The sequence below is a fragment of the Gadus morhua genome, chromosome 10, assembly GCF_902167405.1.
Source record: "Gadus morhua chromosome 10, gadMor3.0, whole genome shotgun sequence".
In the NCBI taxonomy this organism is placed as follows: domain Eukaryota; kingdom Metazoa; phylum Chordata; class Actinopteri; order Gadiformes; family Gadidae; genus Gadus; species Gadus morhua.
The window spans coordinates 22,488,823-22,513,336 of NC_044057.1; the positions used below are offsets into that span (position 1 = coordinate 22,488,823).

A 24,514-nucleotide genomic window follows, 5' to 3' on the forward strand; every position below is an offset into this window, starting at 1 on the left:
CAGATACACACAAAGGAACCGAAACACGGGCGCATAACTGGTTAACTTAACAAGGAACACAGGGGACACATTTAGCTAACGAGTCCAAGGAAACGGTACAAGGTTTGTCACAGATTAGTCTCAGTAGTAGCCAATGCAACATGCAGTACATCAGTGAAAACAGCCAATGCCCTAGAGTAGACTAGGATAGTAGGGACTATCCTGCCTTTCCAACTGGACTCTTTTTAATTTGTATGATAGCTGCATGTGAGATGATTTTACCTTCAAGGTTATTCCATACTCAGCACGTTTGCTGCATCCGTTAGTCTGGACCAGGGTTAAGTGCCTTCCTCCTAAATAGATAGTAAATCACCACTTAGAGAGAGGGGCTACTCAGGGCCCTAAGAGCTCTTCCGCTTCCTCTCCTGGGATTGACGGTCGCGCCTCCGAGATCATCTCCGTGAAACATGAGCTAGCGAACTAGCGATCTCTTTGAATGTTTGTCTCCTTACTAGATGATAAGCTTCATTTTGGTTTGATCATTTGGTTTATTTAAATTTTTTATCATGTTTACTTTGAATTTATGGGGATAAATTGTAACTAAATGATGCACTACAAACTTATCACGACAAATCAAATCTCGCAACCGCCGATGCGACGGGAAATAATGAAGCAAAATGGAGCCATTGTAAATTATTTACTACCTTTTTTCATGCAACATGTATCATCCCAAATTACTTTTCTGGATCTTTCACTAAGTATAAAAAAAGAGTAAGGTCATTTAAGACATATAACCGATGGTTGGGTGATTCATTACACTCTATTGCTCAGAGATCTTGCTGGTGTTCAGCGGGCGGAGGCGGTCCACGGAGGTTCCCGACTCGTGCCTCCAGGAAGCCCTTCGGACTAGACTCAGAGTGGTGGAGAGCAACAGCCAGGACGTCATCCAGCTCTTTAAGGTTGGCTGTACTGCTGAGACGATGCTCCTTTAATGGCCAACAGTTTGGTCAAATATTAATGATTAATAACTCTTATATTTTCTCTAAAATTATGATGCAAATGGGATTATATCTATACCTACACATTGTATTGAATCCATTAAACACTGTAGCGTAATGGCATATACAATGTTTATCTTATTTTTCTCTTTTTTTTGTCATATATTTTTATATATATATTAATTCATTAATTGTTGTCTAACAGGAAATATTAAGATTAGATTTGATTGGTGTGAAACATGATTATGTTTATCTTCAGGACTTATCTGCCCGCCTGGTGTCTGTCCATGCTGAGAAAGACAGCTTTCTGCTTACCTTCAAGACCGTGGAAGAGGTCTGGAAGTTTTCAACCTACCTTGCACTAGGTAGGAGGATTGAGCACAGTCCTTTCATGGGAGGCTTAACAGAACATGTTATATTCATGCTGTTGTCATGTTAATATTACGATAATGATATTTTCACTGTATGCCATTTATGTGCACGCACATTCATCAATGTCTATGGATCTATGGGTGTCTGGTTCCAGGTTACGTAGCACGGTGTTTGGAGAACTTCCTGTTCGACCATACCTTCTGGCTGGACCCAGAGCTGCTCAGTGACCTGGAGATCAACGTGTCGGTGGATGAGGAGCACCTGGCCACCCTCTACCTAGGCCTGGTGGTCCAAGAAGGTGAGCAACGACACCTCCGTCAGTGGTTTGATGTGCAGAAGAACCGACCCAAAGCTTCCTTCTCTCGCTCCCTCCAAAATCGAACTTGACTGGGTCCCACATTTCTTTTCAGACAATGAGATTCTAAAAGTGGGTAAGGGAGATTCTAAGTGATAAGTCATTCATTGTTACTACTGATTAATTTTTTGCGGTAAAACATTCATATTTTGAATAGGGTTATGCATTTTCATTCGATTTAGATCTGTGGTTTATTGCCAGATGTATGTTTCCAATGCAAATTCTCTGATAAAACAATGCAGAGTCATCTGAAATTAGGCTACTACTTATTTTACATTAATCCAGATTCAGATTCCTGAATTAATCCTGGCGAAAATAGTTTCAAATTAATTAAAGATGTAATATAATACCATCTTAGATCTAAACCTCCAACAGTAAAAAAAAAAAAAAAAGAGCCAAGAAAACAGCATTTCCCCTGTCTCATTTGATTTAGCTTATTTTCCGGTAAATACTATCTACGATGGTAGATAGTTAGTTAATTGTCCCTCTTTCATTTTACTGACAATTAACAGTAGGTCATGCACATACCACCACATCGGTCCTCGGTCGCATTCAGCACACAGACACGCTACAATACACCTCCAGTTCTCATTCCCGCGCCGTCAGACCATATCGGTTTACCATGACAAAACCCCAGTGTATTCCCTGGAATTCCTATAATTGGATTATGTTCTAAAGGGATCTGCAGGAATAGGCTCCGACCTCTCACTATATACTGGATATGATTCTTTCCATGTTCATCAAAATAACAACATATTTCCACAGAGGCAATATTGCTACGCCTCTTTTATTGATTTATATATTCTTTCCTGTATGGACCTTGCATGTTTCTCGCTGGGCAGCAAGGCGTCTGGGAAAAACATTATTGGAGTGCATTGCTGGCATATAGCACTAAGTATTGCATTAACCTAATAGCGGTAAATGAAACATCCATCATTGGCCAGCTGCTGAATAAGCACGCTCGGGCAGGATTTGCTCATACTGCGCATTTAGGATCCCTGTATAAAGAAATCCAATGTGACAAGAGCCGCTATAGAATAAACAAGTTTTTGTGTTTTATGCTGACTTGCACACATTTGTTTCTTTCCTGTTTGAATCACTTTTTTCGATCTGGGGGTTTCCGCTCTTCCCAGGCTCCTTCTTCGCCAAGGCCCTGTGCAGGAGCACTAATCAGGATGAGGAGTATGAGGTGGAAGAGGAGCTGTCCTTCGAGAGGAATGACCTGTTGATGGTGAGGGACACCGGGCAGGAGGGCATGTGGGAGGGAACGCTGCTCTCCACTGGGCTCCACGGCTTGGTGCCCGTCAAATCCATGCAGCCCCTGCCTTACCCCTTCTACCAGTGAGTCATTGCATCCAGGTTGCCCTCTCAACACTTTTTCATTCCGACCTGCATCAAGAGCGTGCCTTCTTCTTAAGTTGTTTTGAAACAACTCTTCAAAAGATGGTGGCCTTTTGTGCCGTTGTCAACCCCTTTGGACACGTTGCTTCCTGTTTGGTCAGGTGGTTCCTGAGGAAGTACCCAGGGATGGCTGGATGCTCGCCAGCTGACAAGGAACACTTTGAATACCCTATTGGTGAGGCTGACCTCTTCAACATATTACCGCTCACACTGTCATCGTACAGGCTGTAACCAACATCTATTTCTACTATGTTACCCAGTCTTACTTAGATAGTTCATGTTTTACAGTCTGTCCTAATGCGTTGCTTTTACCTGTTCATCTCCCTCACTCTATACATAGTACATTTATTTAGCTGATGCTAATTTCCAAAGCAACTTTCAATAAGAGCATTCAGCGTTGAAAAAAGTAGTACATACAATTCCTCAAATCAACAAACTGCTCTTATGGCTACATTATAAAAAACAGAGATTATCTTTCGATTCATCGGCCAACATGCAGTCGGAACAGATGTCTGCGGCAGAAGATGGGTAGGGTTCCAGCAGTCCTGGGGGGCTCGTTCCACCATTGCAGAGTCAGGACAGCAAACAATCAAGACTCTGTTGAGCAGCAGGCAGCTGGGGTCCCCACGTAGTGAGGGAGTAGCAAGCCGTTTGGCATTCTTGGACCATAGTATACGGGTTTAGGTGCATGGTTTGACTATGCCCTGGTTGTAGGATCGGCCGGAGCCATGCTCCATATCACACGATAGACTAGTACCAGTGAATCCGATTCGACAGCAACCAGTAGTCAGTGCAGCGTGCAGAGGACTGCTGTAGTGTCTGAGCACTTGGGAAGGTTGAATACCAGCTGTGCAGATGAGTCATAAGGTTGTTCTGGAAGAGGTACGCAGAGATCTGGGAAAAGACTGCAGGCTCAAGTTTTATGGAAATTAATTGTAGAAGAGAGACTTCCATGATTCCGGTGGATAGATATTCTTGCTGGGTTCACGTGTTGAACATAAGCATAGATAGCAATGTGTTTGTGCAAAAGAAATCCTGCTGCTTACTGATCCTCCCAAGTTAGCTCGGGTAGACCTACCAACCTATGAGGTTCAACAAATTACCGGGGAATAGGTCATGAGACTCATGTGTTTTAACTCTATATTTATATCGTTGGCTAATCCATGAATCGTTAACTTCTAGTGAGCGGTACCTGTGTGGCCGTGGAGGACCACAGTCCGCTGGGGCGGGACGAGCTCCAGCTGAACAAAGGAGACGTGGTGGAGATCCAGGGCTTGCTGGTCCGAGGCCTGGACATGTTCATCGGCACACAGACATCCACGGGACAAACTGGCTTCGTACGCAAGGCCCACGTTAGGCCTCTGGACGTTGTCCCACTGTGAGATACGACTGAAGGCTGCTGCCTTCACTTTTAATTTCACTTTCTAATTCATGATATTGTTTGACAGCATAGGTCAGATGCCAGTGCTTCATTGTTGTTTTAACATGTGAGTGCTGCAATCCAAGCATATATTTATTATAATGCAATGTATATTTATGCTTAAAATGTTTACGGGACTGCATTAGCTCGGGAGGTGGAGCAGATCGGCTCCTCTAGTCTTAAGTATCCTGAAGTTCTTGAGTAGGGCACTTAGCTTTTCTCCCAGAGCGGTCGACTGTCACCATGCACAGGCGATAATTGAATGTCTGAGGGGACGAAGTATCAAATGTAAAATCACCTTGAGCTCGTGGCACACTCGCTCAATCAGCACGCCAACTATGTTGGCAATCCACCATTAGTGAGCGGGGTTCGATTCAAGCTTGTGGTCCTATACTACATGTAATTCCCTCTCTCTTTCAACCCACTTTCCAGTCTGTCTTCACTACCCATAAAGGCTCACAAAGTACCCATACAAAATACCCTGAGCAGATCCCAGTCAGTCATCTAGTATCTTGTGTCCGTGCGTGCATCAGGGAGGTTAGGCCGGGTAAGACTGGGCCAGAGAAGTGGGCGAGCAGATGTGACAATACTTGCTTTGTCTTTTCCTTTCTCCTCGCAGAGACGGACAATTGGTCTTTCTGACGGAGGAGGAGAGGGACTCTCTGGCCCAGGTTAACCCCTGCAGCCCGGAGCCCAGCGAACCCAGCAGCCTGCTGGAGAGCCTGTTCTCATCCGACATCAGCTCTGTGTACAGGCTAGGTAAAGGATGTGTGTGTGTGTGTGTGTGTGTGTGTGTGTGTGTGTGTGTGTGTGTGTGTGTGTGTGTGTGTGTGTGTGTGTGTGTGTGTGTTCTGGCATCCCGCCACCTAAACCTCGGCCCGGACGGGTCCGAGGTGGGGTGATTGACGGCGTATACCACCGCCACCCACTGAGTGGCGACGAAGAGCATCACTCTCTCCCCAATCAGCGAGATTGTGGGACACCTGGCCGGAGGCAGAGGAGCCATTTTAAAAGGAGCAGGAGGACTGACCAGGAGCGAGAGGCAGCTGAGAAGGGCTCGGGTCCGCGAGCGGCTAGAGGCTCACGGAGGCCCTAGAGAACGCGATTATATGATTTAAGTTGTATGCATTAAATCCCGAGTGCGGCTTAACCCTCGTTAAAGTGTGACTCGTACCTGGACCCCGGCACATTGGGGTAGCGGGTTACCACAGTGTGTGCGTGTGTTTGCGTGTGAGAACGGTTATGTTCCATCCAACAAAACTGAATGCGAAAAATGTCAACAAGATCGGGCTGCAGTCTAGTTTTACATTTGGCTGATCCTCAAGATCCCAAGTGACTCATAAGCTTATCAGAGAGCAAGCAAAGTAGGCTACTCAATTTCGGAGAATAAATGCATTTAAATGCGGCTCAGCACCACCTAGATTGCAAAGGAAATTCGATACGAATCAAAGATGGCTGTAGGAATACTTGGTTTACCTTTATGGACTCAAATGTCACAACCAGTGTGTTAACATGCAACAATAGTGCACTGTAAAGGAACCAAGGAATGTAGTTTAGCAGAAAGAGCTTGGGGGTTGTTTGGTTATTCAAGGAATGTAAATTGATGCAGTCTGCAAAATACCATAACATTGTATGTGGAACAAAGCATTTCATGTCTACTAAATGTTTTACTTCTTCCTTTCGTTTGTCCTACTCTTCCAGACAGATTGGATGATTGTGACTTCATGTACATTAGAAACCGACCCAAACAAGGTATTATTACATGGCTTGTTGTTTAGAGTAAATTTGTTTTAGAGTTCATAATCTTCTCAGTTGTTTAGTGTTTTATAATTTATTCTATTATACATAATATACTGCTGTCAAACCCATGGCTGTCTATCTCTCTCTCTCTAACTCTCTCTCTCTCTCTCTCCCTTCCTCCGTCTCTCCCTTCCTCACTCTCTCTTTCTCCCTCTCCCCCCCTTTCGCGCTCTCCGTCTCACCCTCTGCCCTCCACCTGGTCCCTGTCTCTTTGTCTCACCATCTCTATCTGTTTCACCCTCTGCCCTCCACCTGGTATCTGTCTCTCTCCCCCCCCCCCCCCCCCCACCCTCCCCTCAGACCACAAAGCCCTCGCCAGCGCCCGGCAGAGCGTCATCTCGGAGTGGAGCGCCGGAACGCCGTCCTTCCACCACCACCACTCCACCTTCTCCCTGCCCTCCCCGCGGGCGCCCGTCTCCCCCCTGTCCCGCTCTCCGCGGCCCGCCTCCTACCACCCCGCCTTCAGCTCCCTGCGGCCCGGGCACGCCGACGCGGCCGAGCCGCTGTCCTTCGCCCCGGAGGACACCTTCAGGGAGCTGGACGAGCTCCAGGAGGACCCGGCGTTCTACCTGGAGGACCGCAGCTGGGAGGGGGAGGAGGCGGCCGCCGAGCTCAGCGACCCGACCCTCGACCTGCTGGACCACCACGAGTTCCAGGTACCGCCGGCGCCCGCGATCGCCCGGGGCTAACGCCGTCAAAAGCATAGGCCTACACACTAGGGGTGCACTGAATATTCGGCCACCGAACATGTTCTGCCGAAAATGGCCCAAAACATAATGTTCGGTTTCGGCCGAAGGAGTAAAAAGGCCGAACATAATACACCGAACAAAAAAATTAAAAGTTTTACTCATTTATTCAAAGGTACATTGTTCTAAAACTCTTGCTATAATGTATGCTGGAATGTTAGAAAACGTTCAGTATTAAATAAATATTTTGTATCAAATTTGTAATTGATTTTTTTTTATAGAAAAGCAAGACAAAAAAGTTTATAAAGGACATTTAATTGTTTGATTTATGCAATGGTGAAAAATTAAAGCAAATTGAATGGAAAAACATTAAAAGACACATTCGGCCTTCGGCCAACTGTTTCAGTATATTCGGTTTCGGTTTCAGCCAAGAATTTTCATTTCAGTGCATCCCTAATACAAACCCAACACAAAAGTGTATTCACAATGAGTATTTCGGTCCGGTGGAAGAGGGATGGTTTTAGTAGCCTGACGGCGGCAGTGTTCTGCAGCACTGCTGACTCACAGCACGGCCTGAAGGGTGGATAAACAACACACAGAGTGTGCTTGCTTCCCTGTGCGTCCACGTGCGTTTAGTCATCGGATGCTCTGGCAGCCAAAGACATGAATGTCAGTGTGCGTAGCAGAGCATTGACTCGACCCTCGGGATGGTGGGAATGTTTCCGGGGTCATGTCGAAGCACAACGACACACAAGTAACACACGATATATAAATGACGACATCCCGATCAGTGCCTTGATTTATATGATGATTCAATCTGTGATTTGATTCACCGATCCAGGTAAGTGTTTGACAAGTCGACCTCCACACTGATTGGTCCGCGCGTTCTCTTCCACCGGATAGGAGGGCTTCGCTCCGCTCTACGACCTGCAGCACTCCTTCCTGGAGATGACCTTCGGCGGGAGGAGCGAGGGGGATCTGCTGAGCCACCTGGAGAGCGTCCGCGAGGCTGCCAAGCGGACCGCGAGGCACTGGGCACACAGGAGAGCGTGCTTCCTCCTGGGGCGGCTCTGTGCCAGGAGGAACAAATACTCCCAGGTTTGTGCTGACGCTCTCTGCCCGTGCCTGAAGGTTCACTGCCAAGGCCAATAGTGCTAAGACAGGACTTCCTGTAATGAAGGCGAGGCCGCAAGAAGTTGCTTTCTTTGCATGTGCGACCATGGCTATACCTACAGTCCTATGTATATATTTTTTGATGCCATTTGAGCCACGCTTTTATCCAATCGTACAATACTGTGAGCGTATACGTTGGTAGCATCAGTGGCCTCGGATGGCAATATAAATCCCATCCCTGGCAGCGTTACACTCTACCATTTGAGCTGGCTGTGTTCCACCATAATGGCTGCATTACGTTGAGGGATCAGGTATCTTATGGATGCATTTTGAACGCGCTACGTCTTTACGTGTTCATTTGCCCTTTCGCGTTTGAATTTCAATGGAACCCCAGCAATGTTCACACCATGCTCTGCTAATTGAGTCAAACCTGGACCAGAGTTCATGCATACCAATTCTCTTCGATATAAAGAGGTGGAATGCAGTGGCTTGAGCGGGGAGAGGGTGGGGGGGGGGGTGCGCGTTGTCCTGCTTACTGCGGTGAGGGTTTCGTATAATTTAGTTAATTAATTAAGGGCGCCACCAGGCACATTTGCCGCCCTGGGTGATATATTTTTTCATGGGCCCCTGACGCCGTCTGGGCCCCGGGCAGCTGCACCGGTTTCACCGCCGATATTTACGCCACTGGTGGAATGTTTCTCACTGAAACCTCCGCCTCCAGTAGGTCATATATTTAGTTCTTACGACAGATAACCTTCCGTGCAGGCGCGCGTCTACTACGAGGAGGCCATGAGCGTCGGTGTGGACGGCTTCTCCGACACGCCCCTCCTCCACGCTCTCTACATCAACCTCACCGCCGTGTACCTCAAGCAGCGCATGACCGACAAGCTGCCCCAGACCCTGGAGAAGGCCTGCGCCATGCTCCTGGGTTCCCCCGGCCACGCCTTCTCCTCCCTGGACGAGGTGGAGCTCCTCAACCTGCTGCTGCGGCGGTCGGTGGTGCAGGGCGACAAGCACCTGGAGGCCCGCGTCTGCTACCTGGCCTCCAGCCTCTTCCTGCGGCTGGGGAAGGCGGACGACGCGCTGCCCTTCATCGAGCGCCTGCAGTTCCTCATGCTGACCCTGTCGGACGTCGAGGGGCGGCCCGCCATCGCTCCCTTGGACCTGAACTGGCTGCTCAGCCAGCTCTACCACCGCAAGTACGTGCCCTTCCTGGCGCTGGCCGCGCTGAGCCTGGACTCCAGGCAGGACCACTCCCTCCCGGACGCCTTCCACAAGGTGGAGCTGTTCGTCCGGAACTCGGGCCGCCTGAACCCTCGCTGGAGGGAGGGCACGGCCCTGCTCCCCGCCCACATCGTGGTGTACCTCCAGCAGGCCCTGGCCGTGGCCGAGCAAGGGAGGGACTGGAAGACCCAGAGGGACCTGTGCCTCGGGCTGGCGTCCGTCTACCAGCAGCACGGCGTGCTGGAGAAGGCGGTGGGCTGCGCCCAGCAGGCGGTGGAGACGGGGGGGTACATCAACGAGGAGGAGGGGTTCCAGGCTTCCGTGCAGCTGGGCTGGCTGCTGGTGTTGACGGGCCAGACGGACCGGGCCCTGGACACCCTGGAGCCGCTGCTCACCTCTCTACAGGTGAACTCAGCTTCCATTTCGATCCGGGCGGGGGGGAGTTTGTTGTTATTCAGATTTCATTCGGCCAATCATTTAGCTCATTATGCTACTGCAGGCAAGGATAGTGTAGTGGTTTAGAACATTGTTTACATGATAAGAGTAGTAAATATTACAACTACTGCCAATACTCATTATAGTAGTCATGATAGTCTTACTAATAAAACAATAAAAATCATGACAAATAAATGAACGTCATATTTCTGTAAACTTTATTACTCTTCACCGTCATCAGCCTCAAGTTGACATTCTGAATCACGGGCATTTCCAGGGGTCCGACAGCCCCACGCAGCGAGGGGTGATCCACAACCTGCTGGCCCTGTGTCTCAGGCGCCAGGCCGGGGTCCCAGAGGCCGGCCGCCACCTCCACCGGGCCCTGGCCATCGCTCGGGAGAGCGGGAACGAGAGGAACCAGGCCCTGGCGCTGGCCAACCTGGGCTGCCTGGCCATCGACACTGGGGCCTCCTGCTTGGCTGAACGCTACCTGATCAGGTGAGATCCACGTCTCTGCTTCACTCCTAGTGTGTCTTTGAATTGTCATTGTACTGTTGTTATTAACTCAAAGTTTTTTTGATTGATTTATATTTTTATATTTTATATATATTGCATAATCTAATATATAATATATTGTGCAATGTTATGCATTTTTTTAAATGTTATGTTTTGCCAAGATGAAAATCGAATTGTGTATATGTAAATAATTGTTATTGAATCTTTTAAAGTGTTATCTCTTTCGAATTGTTATTTTGTACTTAGGATAGATTAATCCTAGGATGGATTAATGCAATTTATCTCATTATTTCCTGGTACATAAATGTGTTTTTATTGTCATGGCGGACGATAATTTCACCCACAAGTTCAGTTTTGGGACCATAACATGTTTGTTTGTTGCAGATCCTTACGTCTATTCTGGGATCTTGCGGAGAGCCCTTCAGAGGAGGAGCATGTGCAGACGTACATGTGGTTGGGGCGGAGCTACAAGGACACTGGGAGGAGTCGAGATGCCAGGGCTTGTTATGAGCTAGGGCTGCTGATCGCCTTACACGCCAAAAACCTGCATGGTGAGTTGCATTGCTTACTTTCCATTAGTGACGCAGAATGATATTCCGATCCTTTGTTCATGGGAACATTCTTTTGAAGTGATGTAAGGCAACCCAATTTGCGATTTAAATCATTGCTTGTACTTCAGAATCAGATCAGGTAACTTTATAATTGCATTCAGTTCTTAAAGTAGATGTCCTGTCACCTAAATGATGCTGTGGTATTTCGTACTACTCTAAACAGGATAAAGAAGTCATTAGGGTGTTTTAATCCTAGATGAAAGGTTCAGGGCTCGAATCCAAATCAAAGAGTATAAGAAAAGTGGAAAATCGCAAATATTATTAGATGGGTATATAAAGTAAAAGTCCTCCATATGCTCAATTGAATCTTCCTCATACTCATCAGGTGACCAGAAGTTCAACCGCACTGTCTTAACTGTCTGAATTATCAGTTGGTCCCAGTTGAGTGACAGTTGTGAATCCCTGTCCCCTCCCTGCCAAAGGCCAGATGGTAGTGGCCAAGGTGCTGAGCCGCCTCTACGCAGACATGCTGCTGTACGGCCAGAGCATCATCTACTACGAACACTGTGTGTCCGTGTCGCGCCAGCTGAAGGACAAGCGGCTGGAGGGGGAATATCTGGAGATCCTGAGTAGCCTCTACCTCTCACTAAACACAGAGAAGTGAGTCTCTTCCCCCCCCTCCCGCTCTCTTCCCTTCTCCTCCCTCCCTCTCTCTCTCCCCCCTTGCCCCAATTATCTCTCTCTCGCTCTCGCTCTCTCCCCTCCAACCTCTCTATTTCCTGCGCACCGTAGCTCAAGAGAGTGTGACATAAGTTCTTAAAACGTTTGAGACACCCCTCACACTTGATCCTACAGGACCCAATGTGTCTGTTTCCACCACAACATTTATGACCGTCACAACTTGCAAATGTAGGCGGGTGTTAGGCTGCTAAAATTAGAGTTTGCTTAACCTTTAAAACCTGTATTTCCTTTAGTAGATTATCTATTTTGACTGTTCTGCCCCAACAATCTCAATTACTCACTGATGTTTGTTTTGTCTGAAAGTTACACAACTGCAATGTGCCCATGCGGTACAATCTAATCTTTAACAGCTGTGCTGGGTGTGGCTGGGCACGGGTCATGCTTATCGGCTATCTTTATATCCCTCATTCTCCTTTGGTCCATTATTACGTTGTCTAACATTCTCAGGTATTTACTGTTATGGTCGTGTGGCTTAATCCCGGGCAGCGGTCCAACAGTCTTTTTTATGCTAAGGAGAGTTCCTAACTCCTGTTTGAAATGACCCGGAAGTATCTTAGTATCCAGCTCTTACCACGGCAGCCATTGTAAAGTTTGATTTGTGGGCGTTCCCTGCCCGTAACCATTTTCTTAGGCATTTGCTCTATAGTCTATTTCTTTAGAGCTGTCAGCAAAGGACAAACACTGACCGACTGTGTCCATCATAACCTTGGTTTTGGGTTTCAAGATGAAGCCATTGTGAAAGCGTCTTTTGTGTTTGATTTACTTTGTCGATACACAATCCCCACATTGGTAAAGTGTTTTGTAAGTTGCCGGTGAGCGACATTTTCCTTTTAAGCCATTGGAGGGATAATCACATTACTGACCCATTTGGTTGTGTTGCAGATGTCAAACTTGACGACACATTTAATCTGTCACTCACTTGACTGAGCTGTGCGTTCTGTGGCGCAGGTCATCTCGTAAATCTCTAGACTACACCAAGCAGAGCCTGAGGATCTCCATCGACCTCGGCAAGAGAGAGGAGGAGTCAGAGACCTGGCTCCAGGTGGGCCGCATCTACTACCTCATCCACGAGGACGAGCTGGCGGACATGTACCTCCAGGTGAGAGAGAGAAGATAACCATCGACTAAATAATGAAGTTCGGCGCGTCGCAAGGGCGACATCTAGTGGTGGACTAAGGAACAGCTGGAGGAACTGTGACGAAAAATGTTTTTTTTTCCGGGGAGTATGACAAATTAGTCTACCTCCAGGTATTAGAAAAAAAGTATAGCTGGAAGGTATTGGTAAGTAGTTTTCGAACCGTATGGGGAAGTTGAGTGTAGTCAAGGAACAGCAGGAGGAAATGTGACTCAAAAGGGTCGTTGTAGGTGGGGGTGATGTTTGGGAGTTAATAACCTGGAGCAAAAACGCCCTGGTAAAGGAAACATCGGGCTATAAATAGATTTTGTTGGCGGGTAAAGCAGTGTATTAATCAAGATCAGTCTAGAAGTTAATGAGGTATACACAATGAGAGGCAGTAAACATGCTTTGGCTGCAGCCACCATTCCTTTGAGTTGCTTGTGTGAACTGTGTTTACAGCCAACAACACTGCCAAACATCTTAACTCAGCGGCCTGCACTGGTAAACAAGGCAGGGACGTATCACATGCTCCGCATTCTGCCAGTGACCAAGTTACATTGCTTTCATCACTTTAAACCAAGTTACGCTTCTTCAGAAAAAACGCAAACTCAATTCCGGGAAAGCAGCATTGTGATCAAACAATTACACTAATACATCCTGTAATGGTCTCTTGATGTTTAACCCAGATTAACTGTCGTCATTTCACCAATCACCGTGATGCTAATCCTGTTTCACCGTCACAGGCTGCGGTGAAGACTGCACTTAAGATGAATGACCCTCATTTTGCCATGAGTATCTACGAGGAGGCGGGAGACGTGTTCTTCAAGGGCCATAGGAGCCGCATGGCTTCACTGCCCTTCTTCAGGGTGAGGAGAGGTTGGAATGTCGTTTGATTCATGTTGCCGGCTTCTAGGGCTGCACACTTAATCACTCACTGTAGTGATGATAACATGGAGCTTTCTCTGGTAAAGAATACAGAACATTTCAGGTTAGATGATTAATAATAATACTGGCAGAGAATTGCTTCGCGCTGCCCTTTATTAGGATTTGAATAACCAATTTCAGTATTACATTTATAGACTGTCAGCTCATGGACAGCAGCTGACTTTGCTTGCTTCTATCTGCCACCTTTTACCGTAATAATCCAATATTTACTGTGTTATTTATTTATTTAAAATAAGTTCAATAATTCATGAATCATTCTTCAGTTTTTTTTTTTTTAATCCATTTACTTACGTTATATTTGTTCCTTTCTGGATGACACGGCAGGACGGCAGCCTTCCGTTCGCCCGCAGCATCCGAGACGTCCACTCGGAGTTCCGCCTGCTGAGTAAGCTGACCGAGCTGCTGATGACGCAAGGCGACCAGGAGGAGGCGCTGCAGTACGCCACACTGGCCGTTCAGATCGCCAGCAAAACAGGTCTGTGCCGACATCTGTTCCAAAATCACCAGTCACACGACCCTAATATAAAGGTTGAATATTGAGATTATGAAATAAACCCTAATCCGTGGGGCTCTCCACCACAATTACTTTATTATTGTTGGATTTAGCCGTTTGCTCCTTGGCTCTGTACTTTAACTTTTTTCCCATCAAAAGTTACTGTGTTTGATCCCGAATGTCTGCAGATTCTTAATGTAACGGGATCTTTAAGTCACTAGCCAGCCTCTTCATGTGCACCCTGGTTGTGGTCTTTTTGCGTTAACATAAGCGTGTCTCATATGGACTGTGACAACACACAGCAAGCAATAAATAATGAATCTAAATCTAAATGACTTCGGTTCACAGCCACGACATGAGACTACAACTGTTTTTCCATCTTCCTACCGTCGTGATGACCCTGGGTTGATCCTTTTCCTCCCCAGGGGTGACCGTGAACGAGCGTACTGCCTACCACCGCCTGGCTACGGTATACTACCGCCTGCAGCAGTACGAGCTGGCCGAGAACTACTACCTCAAGTCCCTGTCGCTCTGCCCCTCCCCGGAGGTGATGCACCCCATCCAGGCCCGCTACTTCACCCGGGTGTACACACGCCTTGGGGACCTCACGCTCTACCAGCTCAAGGTATACTCCCCGAGTGGATGCACCTCCACAAGGGCATACCTGACCCATGCCCCAGAGCCAGCTACGAGATCACCGAAGTCCAGGCAGATAAATAATAATAAAAATAATAATAATACAACTGCATACCAAATAAGCGGTTAGGAACATCAGCGAGGTTTGTAAGTGCTAAGTTAAGACTTCTTACTTTGTGTCCGCGCTGTGTGTGACATCTGTTGGTGTGTGAGTAAGCTGATCACAACCAACCCCCCCCCCCCCCCGTTTCCCTCCAACAAAACTGAGCCCGAGCAACTGAAACCGCGACCCAGTGACCCGACCCAGTATATTTCCTAGGAAGTACCTTTTTTTTGCTTTTGAATAAACGCGGTTGCAAAATGGCTGTAAAGATGAGTGTAAAGGGTTGCGATATGTTCCTTGTCAAATGGCAATACTTCTAACAGATCGATTGTCGTTGTTCTCAATGAAAGTTGCTCTCAATTTAATTTTTGTCCATTCATGATGAAATCTGCGAATACTTCATGTCGTTTTTCCTGTAGTATACGTATACTCCCCAAAGAATTTATAGAGCTGAACCGCTTGATGCCATCTCCCCCCGATGAGGCCAGATGATGCACAGCCCAATGTCCTCCCACTGCACCCTCACCCCTGTCTCCTCCCTTCCCCAGGACGCCTTCGACGCGGTGGGCTACTTCCACCTGGCCCTGGCCGCGGCCCTGGAGGACCAGACCCAGCCCCGGGCGCTGTACGTGGTCTACATGAAGCTGGCCGAGATCCACGCCCACCACTTGCCGGACCCCCAGCTGTGCCACACCTACAGAGACAGGGCCCACAGCCTGAGGCGGGTGCTGGCGGGGGAGGAGTCCCCCCGTTGTGGGAGAGAGGGAGGGACCACCGGGGAGGTGTCGGGTGGGACGGGGGAACAAGGCGACGTTGCCCGTCAAGCCGTCTGCTGTTGTGCGGCGGAGAACCAAGAGACGGAGTGCGCCAAGGAAGACGAGGTTTTCGGCGACGGCGAGCCAGAGACGGGGGACGACTCGGTGAGGACTCACACGGAGACGGAGTGGGCCGACTGTGTGACCGGTGAGGAGGAAGAGGAGGAGGAGAGGAGGAAGAGGAGGAGGAGGGAGGGGCTTTCCGAAGGCCGCAGTGTGTGCACGGCCGTCCGCCTCCGCCACTCGGCCTCCGACAGCGCGCACACCGAGTCCTTCGCCACGGCCAGGGAGCACGTCACGGACTCGGCCCCCGAGAGTCGGAGCGACCCGAACCCCCACAGCGACGCGGACACCGGGAACATCAGCCACGGAGCGTCGGGGGACATCGACTCCATCCCGGTCGACCTCCCGGCCCTCGCCCAAACCCCAGATGGAGCCGGAACGGGCCGGGATGTGGACGATACAGGAAGGGGCTGGGACCAAGACGTGGATGTTTGTCATGGAGTGACCGACGACGACGTCACTGGGATTCTGAAAGGCGTTGGCGGTGGTGGCGGTGGTGTCGGAGGCAGTCCGTCTAATATTGACCAAAAACAGAGTTTGAACAACGGCAGTAGCCCGGCCAGCAATGCACCGGCTGGTACCCGCACGATGGAGTCTGTGGGCGAGGCCGTGGGGGACGTGAACAAACACATGGACTTGGACCACGTGTACACATAGCCTGTAAGGTGGCACGTTAAACGCTTTATGCCTGGTTCCTAAGTGGTTGATTAACAGAAAACTGTTTGATATGTGTCTGTTTGTAATGATCCGAAACATTTGCACTTGTAGAAATACAAACGATATTATGTATGCTTGTGTAAATGTAGAATTTTCCGAGATTCCTTTATATCCACCCGGCCGTTGAAGAAAGCATAAGCCTGTTGTAAGTTTTTTGTAAATACATTTTTCAACTCAAAAAAATGCCTTAAGGTATGTGTAGTGGCGATTTGTCCTTTAATAAAACAATAACTTGAAAATTAAGAAATCAAACAAAGCAACGTAATCAAAATAGCTACTGAGGTACCAGGGGGGACGAATCTTACGCAGTGGAGGGGGAAAAAAGCAGTATGAAATGAATGACATCACTCCGCATCGAGCTGTGTTTCTACTACAGTGTTTCTCAGTCGCGTTGGTACATTTCTCAGATCAGAATTGAAATTTGCAAAACAGTTAGTGCAATTCTCACAACAATTCGTACAAATAGCAAAACACCATGGATTTCATGCAAAAGCCATTCTCTTGGACAAAATCCTTAGTTAGTTTCTCAAAGGTAAATATCTGTGTCAAGGAACTTGTCAGTGCCATCACAATGACAAGTCCTTGTGTCATTGTGTACGGATAAGACAGTCAAATTGCTTAGTCATGTCAATATAACAGTGTACTCTGGAGGGATGTTCTGATGTAAACTATGGCTAAAGCTTTGAAGAAAATTATTGTAAATTAATGTAAGTTACACCTTATGGCAGATTGATTGCAGGAGACTGGACAAGATTCACATTTACGCTTTGACTGTTTGTACTGCAATTTGTTGACAGACCATGTCATTGCAAGAAATGTGAACATAGGAAAATCTCCTTGAGGTAAACTGTACATGCATTCCTGTAGGAATTACAGTGCAGTCTTCCTACACCTCCTGACGTTCCTGTCTGTTGGGCCACAAATTCTCATTCTCATGCAGCCTCACTCCTCTTCCTCTTTTTCTCTCTGGCTGTTGACCCTGTCCAATTCCTTGTCCTTCCATTGTCAGACAATGTAACATTGTGTTGTGCTCCAGCTATATCTATACTTGCCAGTGCATGGTTCAGGAGATGCACCTTTGAGCTATTCCAGTAAACTGGTTGATCATTGGTTGATCTAACACTTCACACATTTCCCTTCTTTAGAGAAAGTCAAGATTCACCTGGTAGCAATTTACCAATTCACGACAGATTTAGAAAAAATGTGTAATGGAAATGTATAGAAATATGCTTGCCATATTATGACAACTTGTTCAACCATTTTGCATGTACAGACTTATGCAATGAACTAATGCCTAAATGTTGTGGGGGTGAGACTTTTCAATAGAGACCCATTCCAATACATTTTGATCAACATGACATAAGCAATTGATAATGTAGGAAAGAGCAGAGAATTGTGCATAATCATTTGCATGAATGTACCAAAGCATTTGCAACTTGTTCAAAGAAATGAGAAACTGCTTTTTTGATGTGCACAAGTGACACAATGATGTGAAGATTGAACAGGTAGTTTTGAGAATTTCAATTCTGATCTTGAGAAATGTACCAAAGCGACTGAGAAAAACTGTAAAAAGATTAAGGCCAGCCAATGTTGTTCCTAGGTCAGCCGGAAGAGGGCAGCAGAGTGCAGCTGCTGACGCGGAGACTACGCGGTTATAACGTTCACTTATAACGGGGGGGGGGGGGGGGGGGGGGGGGAAGAGAGAGAGAGAGAGAGAGAGAGAGAGAGAGAGAGAGAGAGAGAGAGAGAGAGAGAGAGAGAGAGAGAGAGAGAGAGAGAGAGAGAGAGAGAGAGAGAGAGAGAGAGAGAGAGAGAGAGAGAGAGAGAGAGAGAGAGAGAGAGAGATTTAAGCGTATTTGGCATTCAATGGTGTTGACTTCATATTGGACTCAAACATAAAATCCATTTAATTGCACCAGGAGTCCAATAATGCTATCCATCTGTGCAGTGCATTCCATTTCCAAACGGCAAGGTTGTTTATGGCACTTCACCGGTCAGCCGTGGTTCAGACCAATGACAAATCAACCAGTTGTCTAACTAACACTAAGATAACCGGTTGATTTGTCATTGTTCTGATGAAACGTTGGTCATCAGAGTAATTTCATAGCGACATCATAGCAATATTTCTCCTAGACCGGTTGGCCTACAATACACGCAACTACGAAAGAGGATTAGGGCCACTCACAATAAAGAAAGAAGGGGTTACTTTATTCTCAGAATTATTAACTATGGAATTCTGAGAATAATATCAGAATTCTGGCTTTAATCTCAGAAATCTGACGTTAATGTCAGAGTTCTGAGAATGAACTCGGAACTCTGAGTTCTCAGTTTTGTGTGGCCAATCCTCTTCTGTACGCCACCCGCAGGGTTCCCCATACATTGTGAGTCATTGAGAGACAATAGATAAAGAATTGGTATGCAGCGCTCGATTTGCAGTGCTTCCTATAGGAATGAGTTTGACAAGTTCCACCAAACTATTAAGTGTTGATTAGTTCTTCCTATTTAAGTATTCAGAGCATTGGTAGGAAATGGAATCTTGGCTTTGCAGGTTTACTGGCAACCGTATGAATACTAACCGCACACAAGGGCTCATTATCAGCAGGAGCGGCAGAGGGCAGGTTCCGTGTTCGTTGGTTAACAACCCTGAACCACAAACGCCTCATGAATCAATAGTCTGCGGGGCAAAATGTCAAATATTAAAGCCATAACTTTGATGTCATCTGCGATACGGGTGAAAGAGCTTGTATTAATTTGCATGACAATCCCTTAGGCACTGCTCATTATTCGTTTTGATTTATCCAAAACAAATTGTAAATAATGAGCAGAGAGAATATATGACGTCTCACTCAAGGATGACTTCAGGTAAGGCAGAGAACATTTGCTCTTCAAACCTTGAATATTTTCCCTTTGAGCCAAATATACTTATTAATGCCTGTCCAATTATTATCATTGACATCATTGTCTGTTGCTTTCTTTACATTATATGACCTGCCGTTTCAAGTATTATCTGAGGTAGATTGCCAAACACACATTTTTCTGCAATGTGCAGCATATGCTAAATCTATGGGCTTATTGTGCCCTGAACTTGATATTGGATGATTTTATCACTAGCGCATTAGGGTACATTACATTACATTAGGCTATGGTGTGCATATCATTTTCCCAAAGTTATACCCTACCACATACACACCCAGTTTCCGTGAACCCTCAATAACATGAGTTTAGTCACACATTTTTGGGATAATTGAATATATTTATAAGGTCACCCTATGTATTGAGTTATCTTATGCAGAAGCGTAGTGTGTGGAAAAACATATCTGAGGTACATACCTAATTTAACATGCCATGAGAACAAGTGTAAACCATCTGGAAACAGACCAACAGTCCAACGTACTGTGGACATTTTGATGTCAAGAATATGTTTTGGTAAGTGGAAGGGCCCACTGGCCAACTAGGGGGCCAAGTCTGGTTTCCCTTCGGGGCTGTCCTTCTCCGTTTCACCCCTCTTTTCTCCGTTCCCCTGAGACTGCAGGCTGTTCTTCGGCTATCCTCTTTGAACTTCTCCGCCCACACACTGCACGTACACACATTTACGCTTACACACGACAACACACTGAAACACAAGCACACATGCATGGCAAAAACGAATGCACGCACACATCGGCTGACTGAAAAGCGAGCACACACGCACACCACAAGCACACACGCGCATCCGCTCCGACACACACTCTTTGATACACTTGCAAATACTTGCATACATATAAACCCAGACACTTATTTATGTACAGTACATGTGCACAGATACATAGACCAATCACAGACACACACACTCTCATCACGGCACACACAAAAACACACAGTTATACATATTAACACACACACACACACACACACATCCAAGCAGACACACACGTACACCTTATATTTCAAGTGAACTCCATCATAGGTTATTGCTGAGGTTTGATCACCAGGCAAAAATCTATTCATGTCCCGGCTCCCATCCAGATGATCACACAACAGGTATCCTGCCCAAATATGTGCTGTAAGACCACCTCATACACTTTGTTTACAAGGGGGATAGTATGGTTAAAAAGGTACACTGAGCCCTGAGCAGCTCCGGAGGCAGACGGGGCAAACACAGATCTCTTGTTTTGGCTATCATGACCTGAACTGTACCCTAACAGTAATATCGTAAGGTATGTCCCTCACACGCGAAGCCGTTCTCATGACATCTTTTATTCCGGGGAGGGTGTGTGGTTGACGACATGGTTTGAGCAGCCTCGCCTCGCCTCATCTTAGTCAGTCTGAACAGACGTGTGGATGGGTGAGGAAGCATAACTGTGCTGCATTGAGCAGTCAAAACACACAGGTTAAACCAGCCATGATGGAACACGCTCAGGACAGCACTGACATGAGTGTAACATCTCGCCAGGGTTCCATAAACTGGTTTACCAACATCTCTCTGTGTCCTGGTCGTCAGGGGAACCCAACAAAGCCACTGAGGTGGCGTGTGGCGGGAATGAATTCAACAACAGCGGCTGAATAGTCAGGAATGTTTTGTGGCGGTTTGTCTCCCAACCCTGTCATTGTCACTGCGGATACTAGAATCTGCCAAATGACTAATTAGAAAACCGGCTCACATATGCCACTTTCCCAATAAGGTTTTTTATGGATTCTATAATCCTCCTTCACAGCCAGTGTCGTCACACACACACACACACGCGTCACTCAGTGACATCTGCGCGTGGCGAGGCCAGACACACACCGGCCAGCAGCCCGGACACGCGACCTCGATCGTACTAGACACACAGACACACACGGCATTTCAGAGACGTTGCTTGTCAGATTGAAGTTTGCAATGGGGGAGATGATTCGCTCTTCACCTCAGAGGAAGCCGCGGTGTGCAGCCAGACTGGCTGTGTGCCCGCTTGAAGAAAAGGCGACAGGAAATGCACGCGACAGGCGTTCGGCGGCGTGTGTTAAAACAACCCCCCCCCCACCCCAACCCTGACCACCAGCCATAGTTCACATGAGGGCATCTATTGCGTTGGATATTATCCATAACCACCCACCCCCTTCTCTCCCGCCCCCTTCAAGACACACACACGTACATGCCTCATCTCTCTCACGCACATGCGTGGGGGCCGCTTATTGACATAAGCTCCACGCCAAACCACACGTGCACAAGTGTATGCACCCTCAACGGCTCACACAATGCACACACACAAATGCATGCATCCATCCCGACACACACACACACACACACACACACACACACACACACACACACACACACACACACACACACACACACACACACGCCCGCACACAAACAAGCTAGCATTAACACTCCCACATGCACGTGCACAGAAACTATGACACCTCAAACTCACATTAGCATCCACCCAAGCACACACACGCACACACACGCACACACAAATGTATGTACACCCATCGTCACAAACACACACACACACGCACACGCACGCACACAAATGCACACAAGGAGAAAATGCACATATAAGACTGTAGCTGTGATGTTGTCCCGGGACGGTGGTTCTCTCACTACACTACATGTGTCAAACCACACCACCATATTAGGCCAGTGTTTACTCGCCTGACAGGGATCTCTGACTTGCATCTGCTGAGCTTTGTAAGCATGTCAAGGAATGCTAGGTTGTGGGGGGGAGGGTGGCTGGGTGGATACGGTCAGTCCGATGGGAAGGATTGAGGGGAGCTTAAGGGTGGATTAGGAGTGAGGTGGCTGGGCTGGACCGTCCCGTTCTGTGACAACGCCAGGAACGAAAAAACTCCTTCACTATTTTAATCTATCCTTCTTTTTTTTTTTTACATCCTCTTATGTGTCCCTGATGAAACCCCAACCTTTAAAAACTAACTTTAATGACACCTTCCCAGCAGACGGACGCTGCACAGCTCAGACAGCGGCTGTAGGCCTGATCTTCGTCAAACACCTTCCAAATATTATAGGGATTCCGGTCGAGGGGCACTTCTGAGTTACCATAGCAACGCAGATGCACAGGAGGAAATAGAGGGCGACTGAATCGTTTTTTATTTGAGGTTATCCTGATGACAGGTATTGCAGCAACTCTTTCCGGTTGGCAAAATGGCCTCCATTAGTCCTGAAACTCCTTTAATATAAACCTCCGTTGGAGTATAAAAGCAGCAGTCCCAGGTGTCATCCCAAAGAGAGAAGAGAACTGTGCTCCAGGCACTGCCCACACAGTCTGTAACCATCTTTAATAGAACTTCCCCAACTGACTGCGTTGTGACTGGCTGAGTCATAGAAGGCAACGAGGGCCAGAGACTATAAAAAAATCCCAAACTGGTTTTGTGAGTGGTTATAGGCTGGGTCCTGAGAACACGTTCCAGAGTGGTTGGGATGGATAATAGTTGGTGCCAGCTTCAACTCTGCACCGCTCAGAATGGTACCTTTTAATCCATCTAAACAGACCTGGTGCCGGCTCAGCCGATTTGACAAAAGAGGTGGCTGTGAGCAGAGGATGAAATTGCAGTACTTAGTAAAGTTATTAAGAATACAATCCTGTCAATATCAGGCCCAGGGCGGCATCGCTGCCGGCTGGGGAAAAATGGATTGCTGGCAGCAAATGGTTGCTCTTGGGTGGTCGGATAAATGAGCCATTAGGATGGACTGAAAGAGGGGGACTAGAGTGAGAGAAAAACGACACGGAGGAGAGAGAGAGAGCGAGAGAGAGAGAGAGAGAGAGAGAGAGAGAGAGAGAGAGAGAGAGAGAGAGGTGGGGGGGGAGAGGGGGGGAGAGGGGGAGAGGGAGAGAGAGCACTAAATAGTTTGGCAAATACATGCCCACCCATTTTTCTGTGCATACATTCTTAGAATGGCGGCCACATTGGGAATCAAAAGTTAATGCCTTGCTCCCCCAGTGGAGTGAGACACGACCCCAGGAACAACAATGATTAGCAAGTATAAGTAGTAAGTAAGGGTTTACTCTCCAATGCTCATTTCCTTACGCGTGTTCTTGCGTGGCCACAACCCCAACAACCCACTTCGTTGTCAGCCACATGATGATTCAGAGCGCCGTGTAACTCGAGCCAAAATTTGAAAACAAACGTTTGCTTGAGTCTTGTAGTCGAAGGCCACAGCGTTTGCTAACAGGCCAAAAAAATGCCTAGGTGTCGTAATGGCAGGGGAATTTCTGACAGACAGCTGCACCTGCAGACTGACACAGGCTGCCCTGAGGGTGCACACACACTCTATGCACCCTGTAGCAATCGTACAAGAACACACACGCCCATGCACACACATTCACACGCACACACACACACACACACACACACACACACACACACACACACACACACACACACACACACACACACACACACACACACACACACACACACAAGTTGGATTTATAATTTGTTCATCCATAGTCATCCGAGAAAGAATATTAAATGGTGTAAAAAGGCACAAACTTCTTTCTATACGTTTACTATAGAGACACCTTCATGAATGATTATTTGATAAACCTTTTTACCTTTTGAATCCACAAACTATATATGATTCACTATGAAAAACTTCAAATAGAAACTTTGCTGATCCCCAAGTTTCATTTCTTATTCTTACTGGTTTCGGTCTCGTTCACTGTCGTTGTTGTTATTCATTTGTTTTGTTTCTTGGTACACTGGTACTTTTTCTCATTACCAAAAGAAACAACTAATTTTTTTAATTGTTTACTGCTCTCTTCGATGATGTATCCACTCTCGCAAAGCTCAGCTGGAGGCATGAATCATAACGAAAGTTGTGGAAAACGTTATACTTTCTATATTCGGTTGGCTGTAAAGGAAGGACACAATTCATTAGTGTGTGACACCATGAAGAATGAGCTCTACAGAATAATGATATTGATTGGACCGCACCATGGATTAACAGGACTTGGGTTAGTGAGGAAGAAGTTACTGTGGAATACACTATCTTCTTTTTAGTGTGTTTTCCTAAATGTCCATTTTGTTTTATTGCATTTTTCTTGGCAACTT

At 47.0% G+C, this 24,514-nt stretch overlaps 1 protein-coding gene across 3 annotated transcripts in view; it reads left to right on the forward strand.

The window, feature by feature from the left end:
• Positions 1–16,723, forward strand: part of sh3tc2 (SH3 domain and tetratricopeptide repeats 2) — a 23,240-nt gene extending 6,517 nt beyond the window's left edge. For all 3 annotated transcript variants that reach the window (XM_030368460.1, XM_030368459.1, XM_030368458.1), the window contains 19 exons: positions 811–938; positions 1,237–1,342; positions 1,504–1,647; positions 2,838–3,045; positions 3,207–3,280; positions 4,288–4,483; positions 5,145–5,284; positions 6,227–6,277; positions 6,626–6,981; positions 7,915–8,109; positions 8,890–9,753; positions 10,061–10,281; positions 10,684–10,850; positions 11,333–11,510; positions 12,540–12,690; positions 13,452–13,574; positions 13,978–14,128; positions 14,572–14,771; positions 15,434–16,723. In XM_030368460.1, the coding sequence (XP_030224320.1) occupies positions 811–938; positions 1,237–1,342; positions 1,504–1,647; positions 2,838–3,045; positions 3,207–3,280; positions 4,288–4,483; positions 5,145–5,284; positions 6,227–6,277; positions 6,626–6,981; positions 7,915–8,109; positions 8,890–9,753; positions 10,061–10,281; positions 10,684–10,850; positions 11,333–11,510; positions 12,540–12,690; positions 13,452–13,574; positions 13,978–14,128; positions 14,572–14,771; positions 15,434–16,420 (4,640 nt within the window). In that variant the 3' untranslated portion in view covers positions 16,421–16,723. The remainder of the gene's footprint in view (positions 1–810; positions 939–1,236; positions 1,343–1,503; positions 1,648–2,837; positions 3,046–3,206; positions 3,281–4,287; positions 4,484–5,144; positions 5,285–6,226; positions 6,278–6,625; positions 6,982–7,914; positions 8,110–8,889; positions 9,754–10,060; positions 10,282–10,683; positions 10,851–11,332; positions 11,511–12,539; positions 12,691–13,451; positions 13,575–13,977; positions 14,129–14,571; positions 14,772–15,433) is intronic.
• Positions 16,724–24,514: the final 7,791 nt, after the last annotated feature.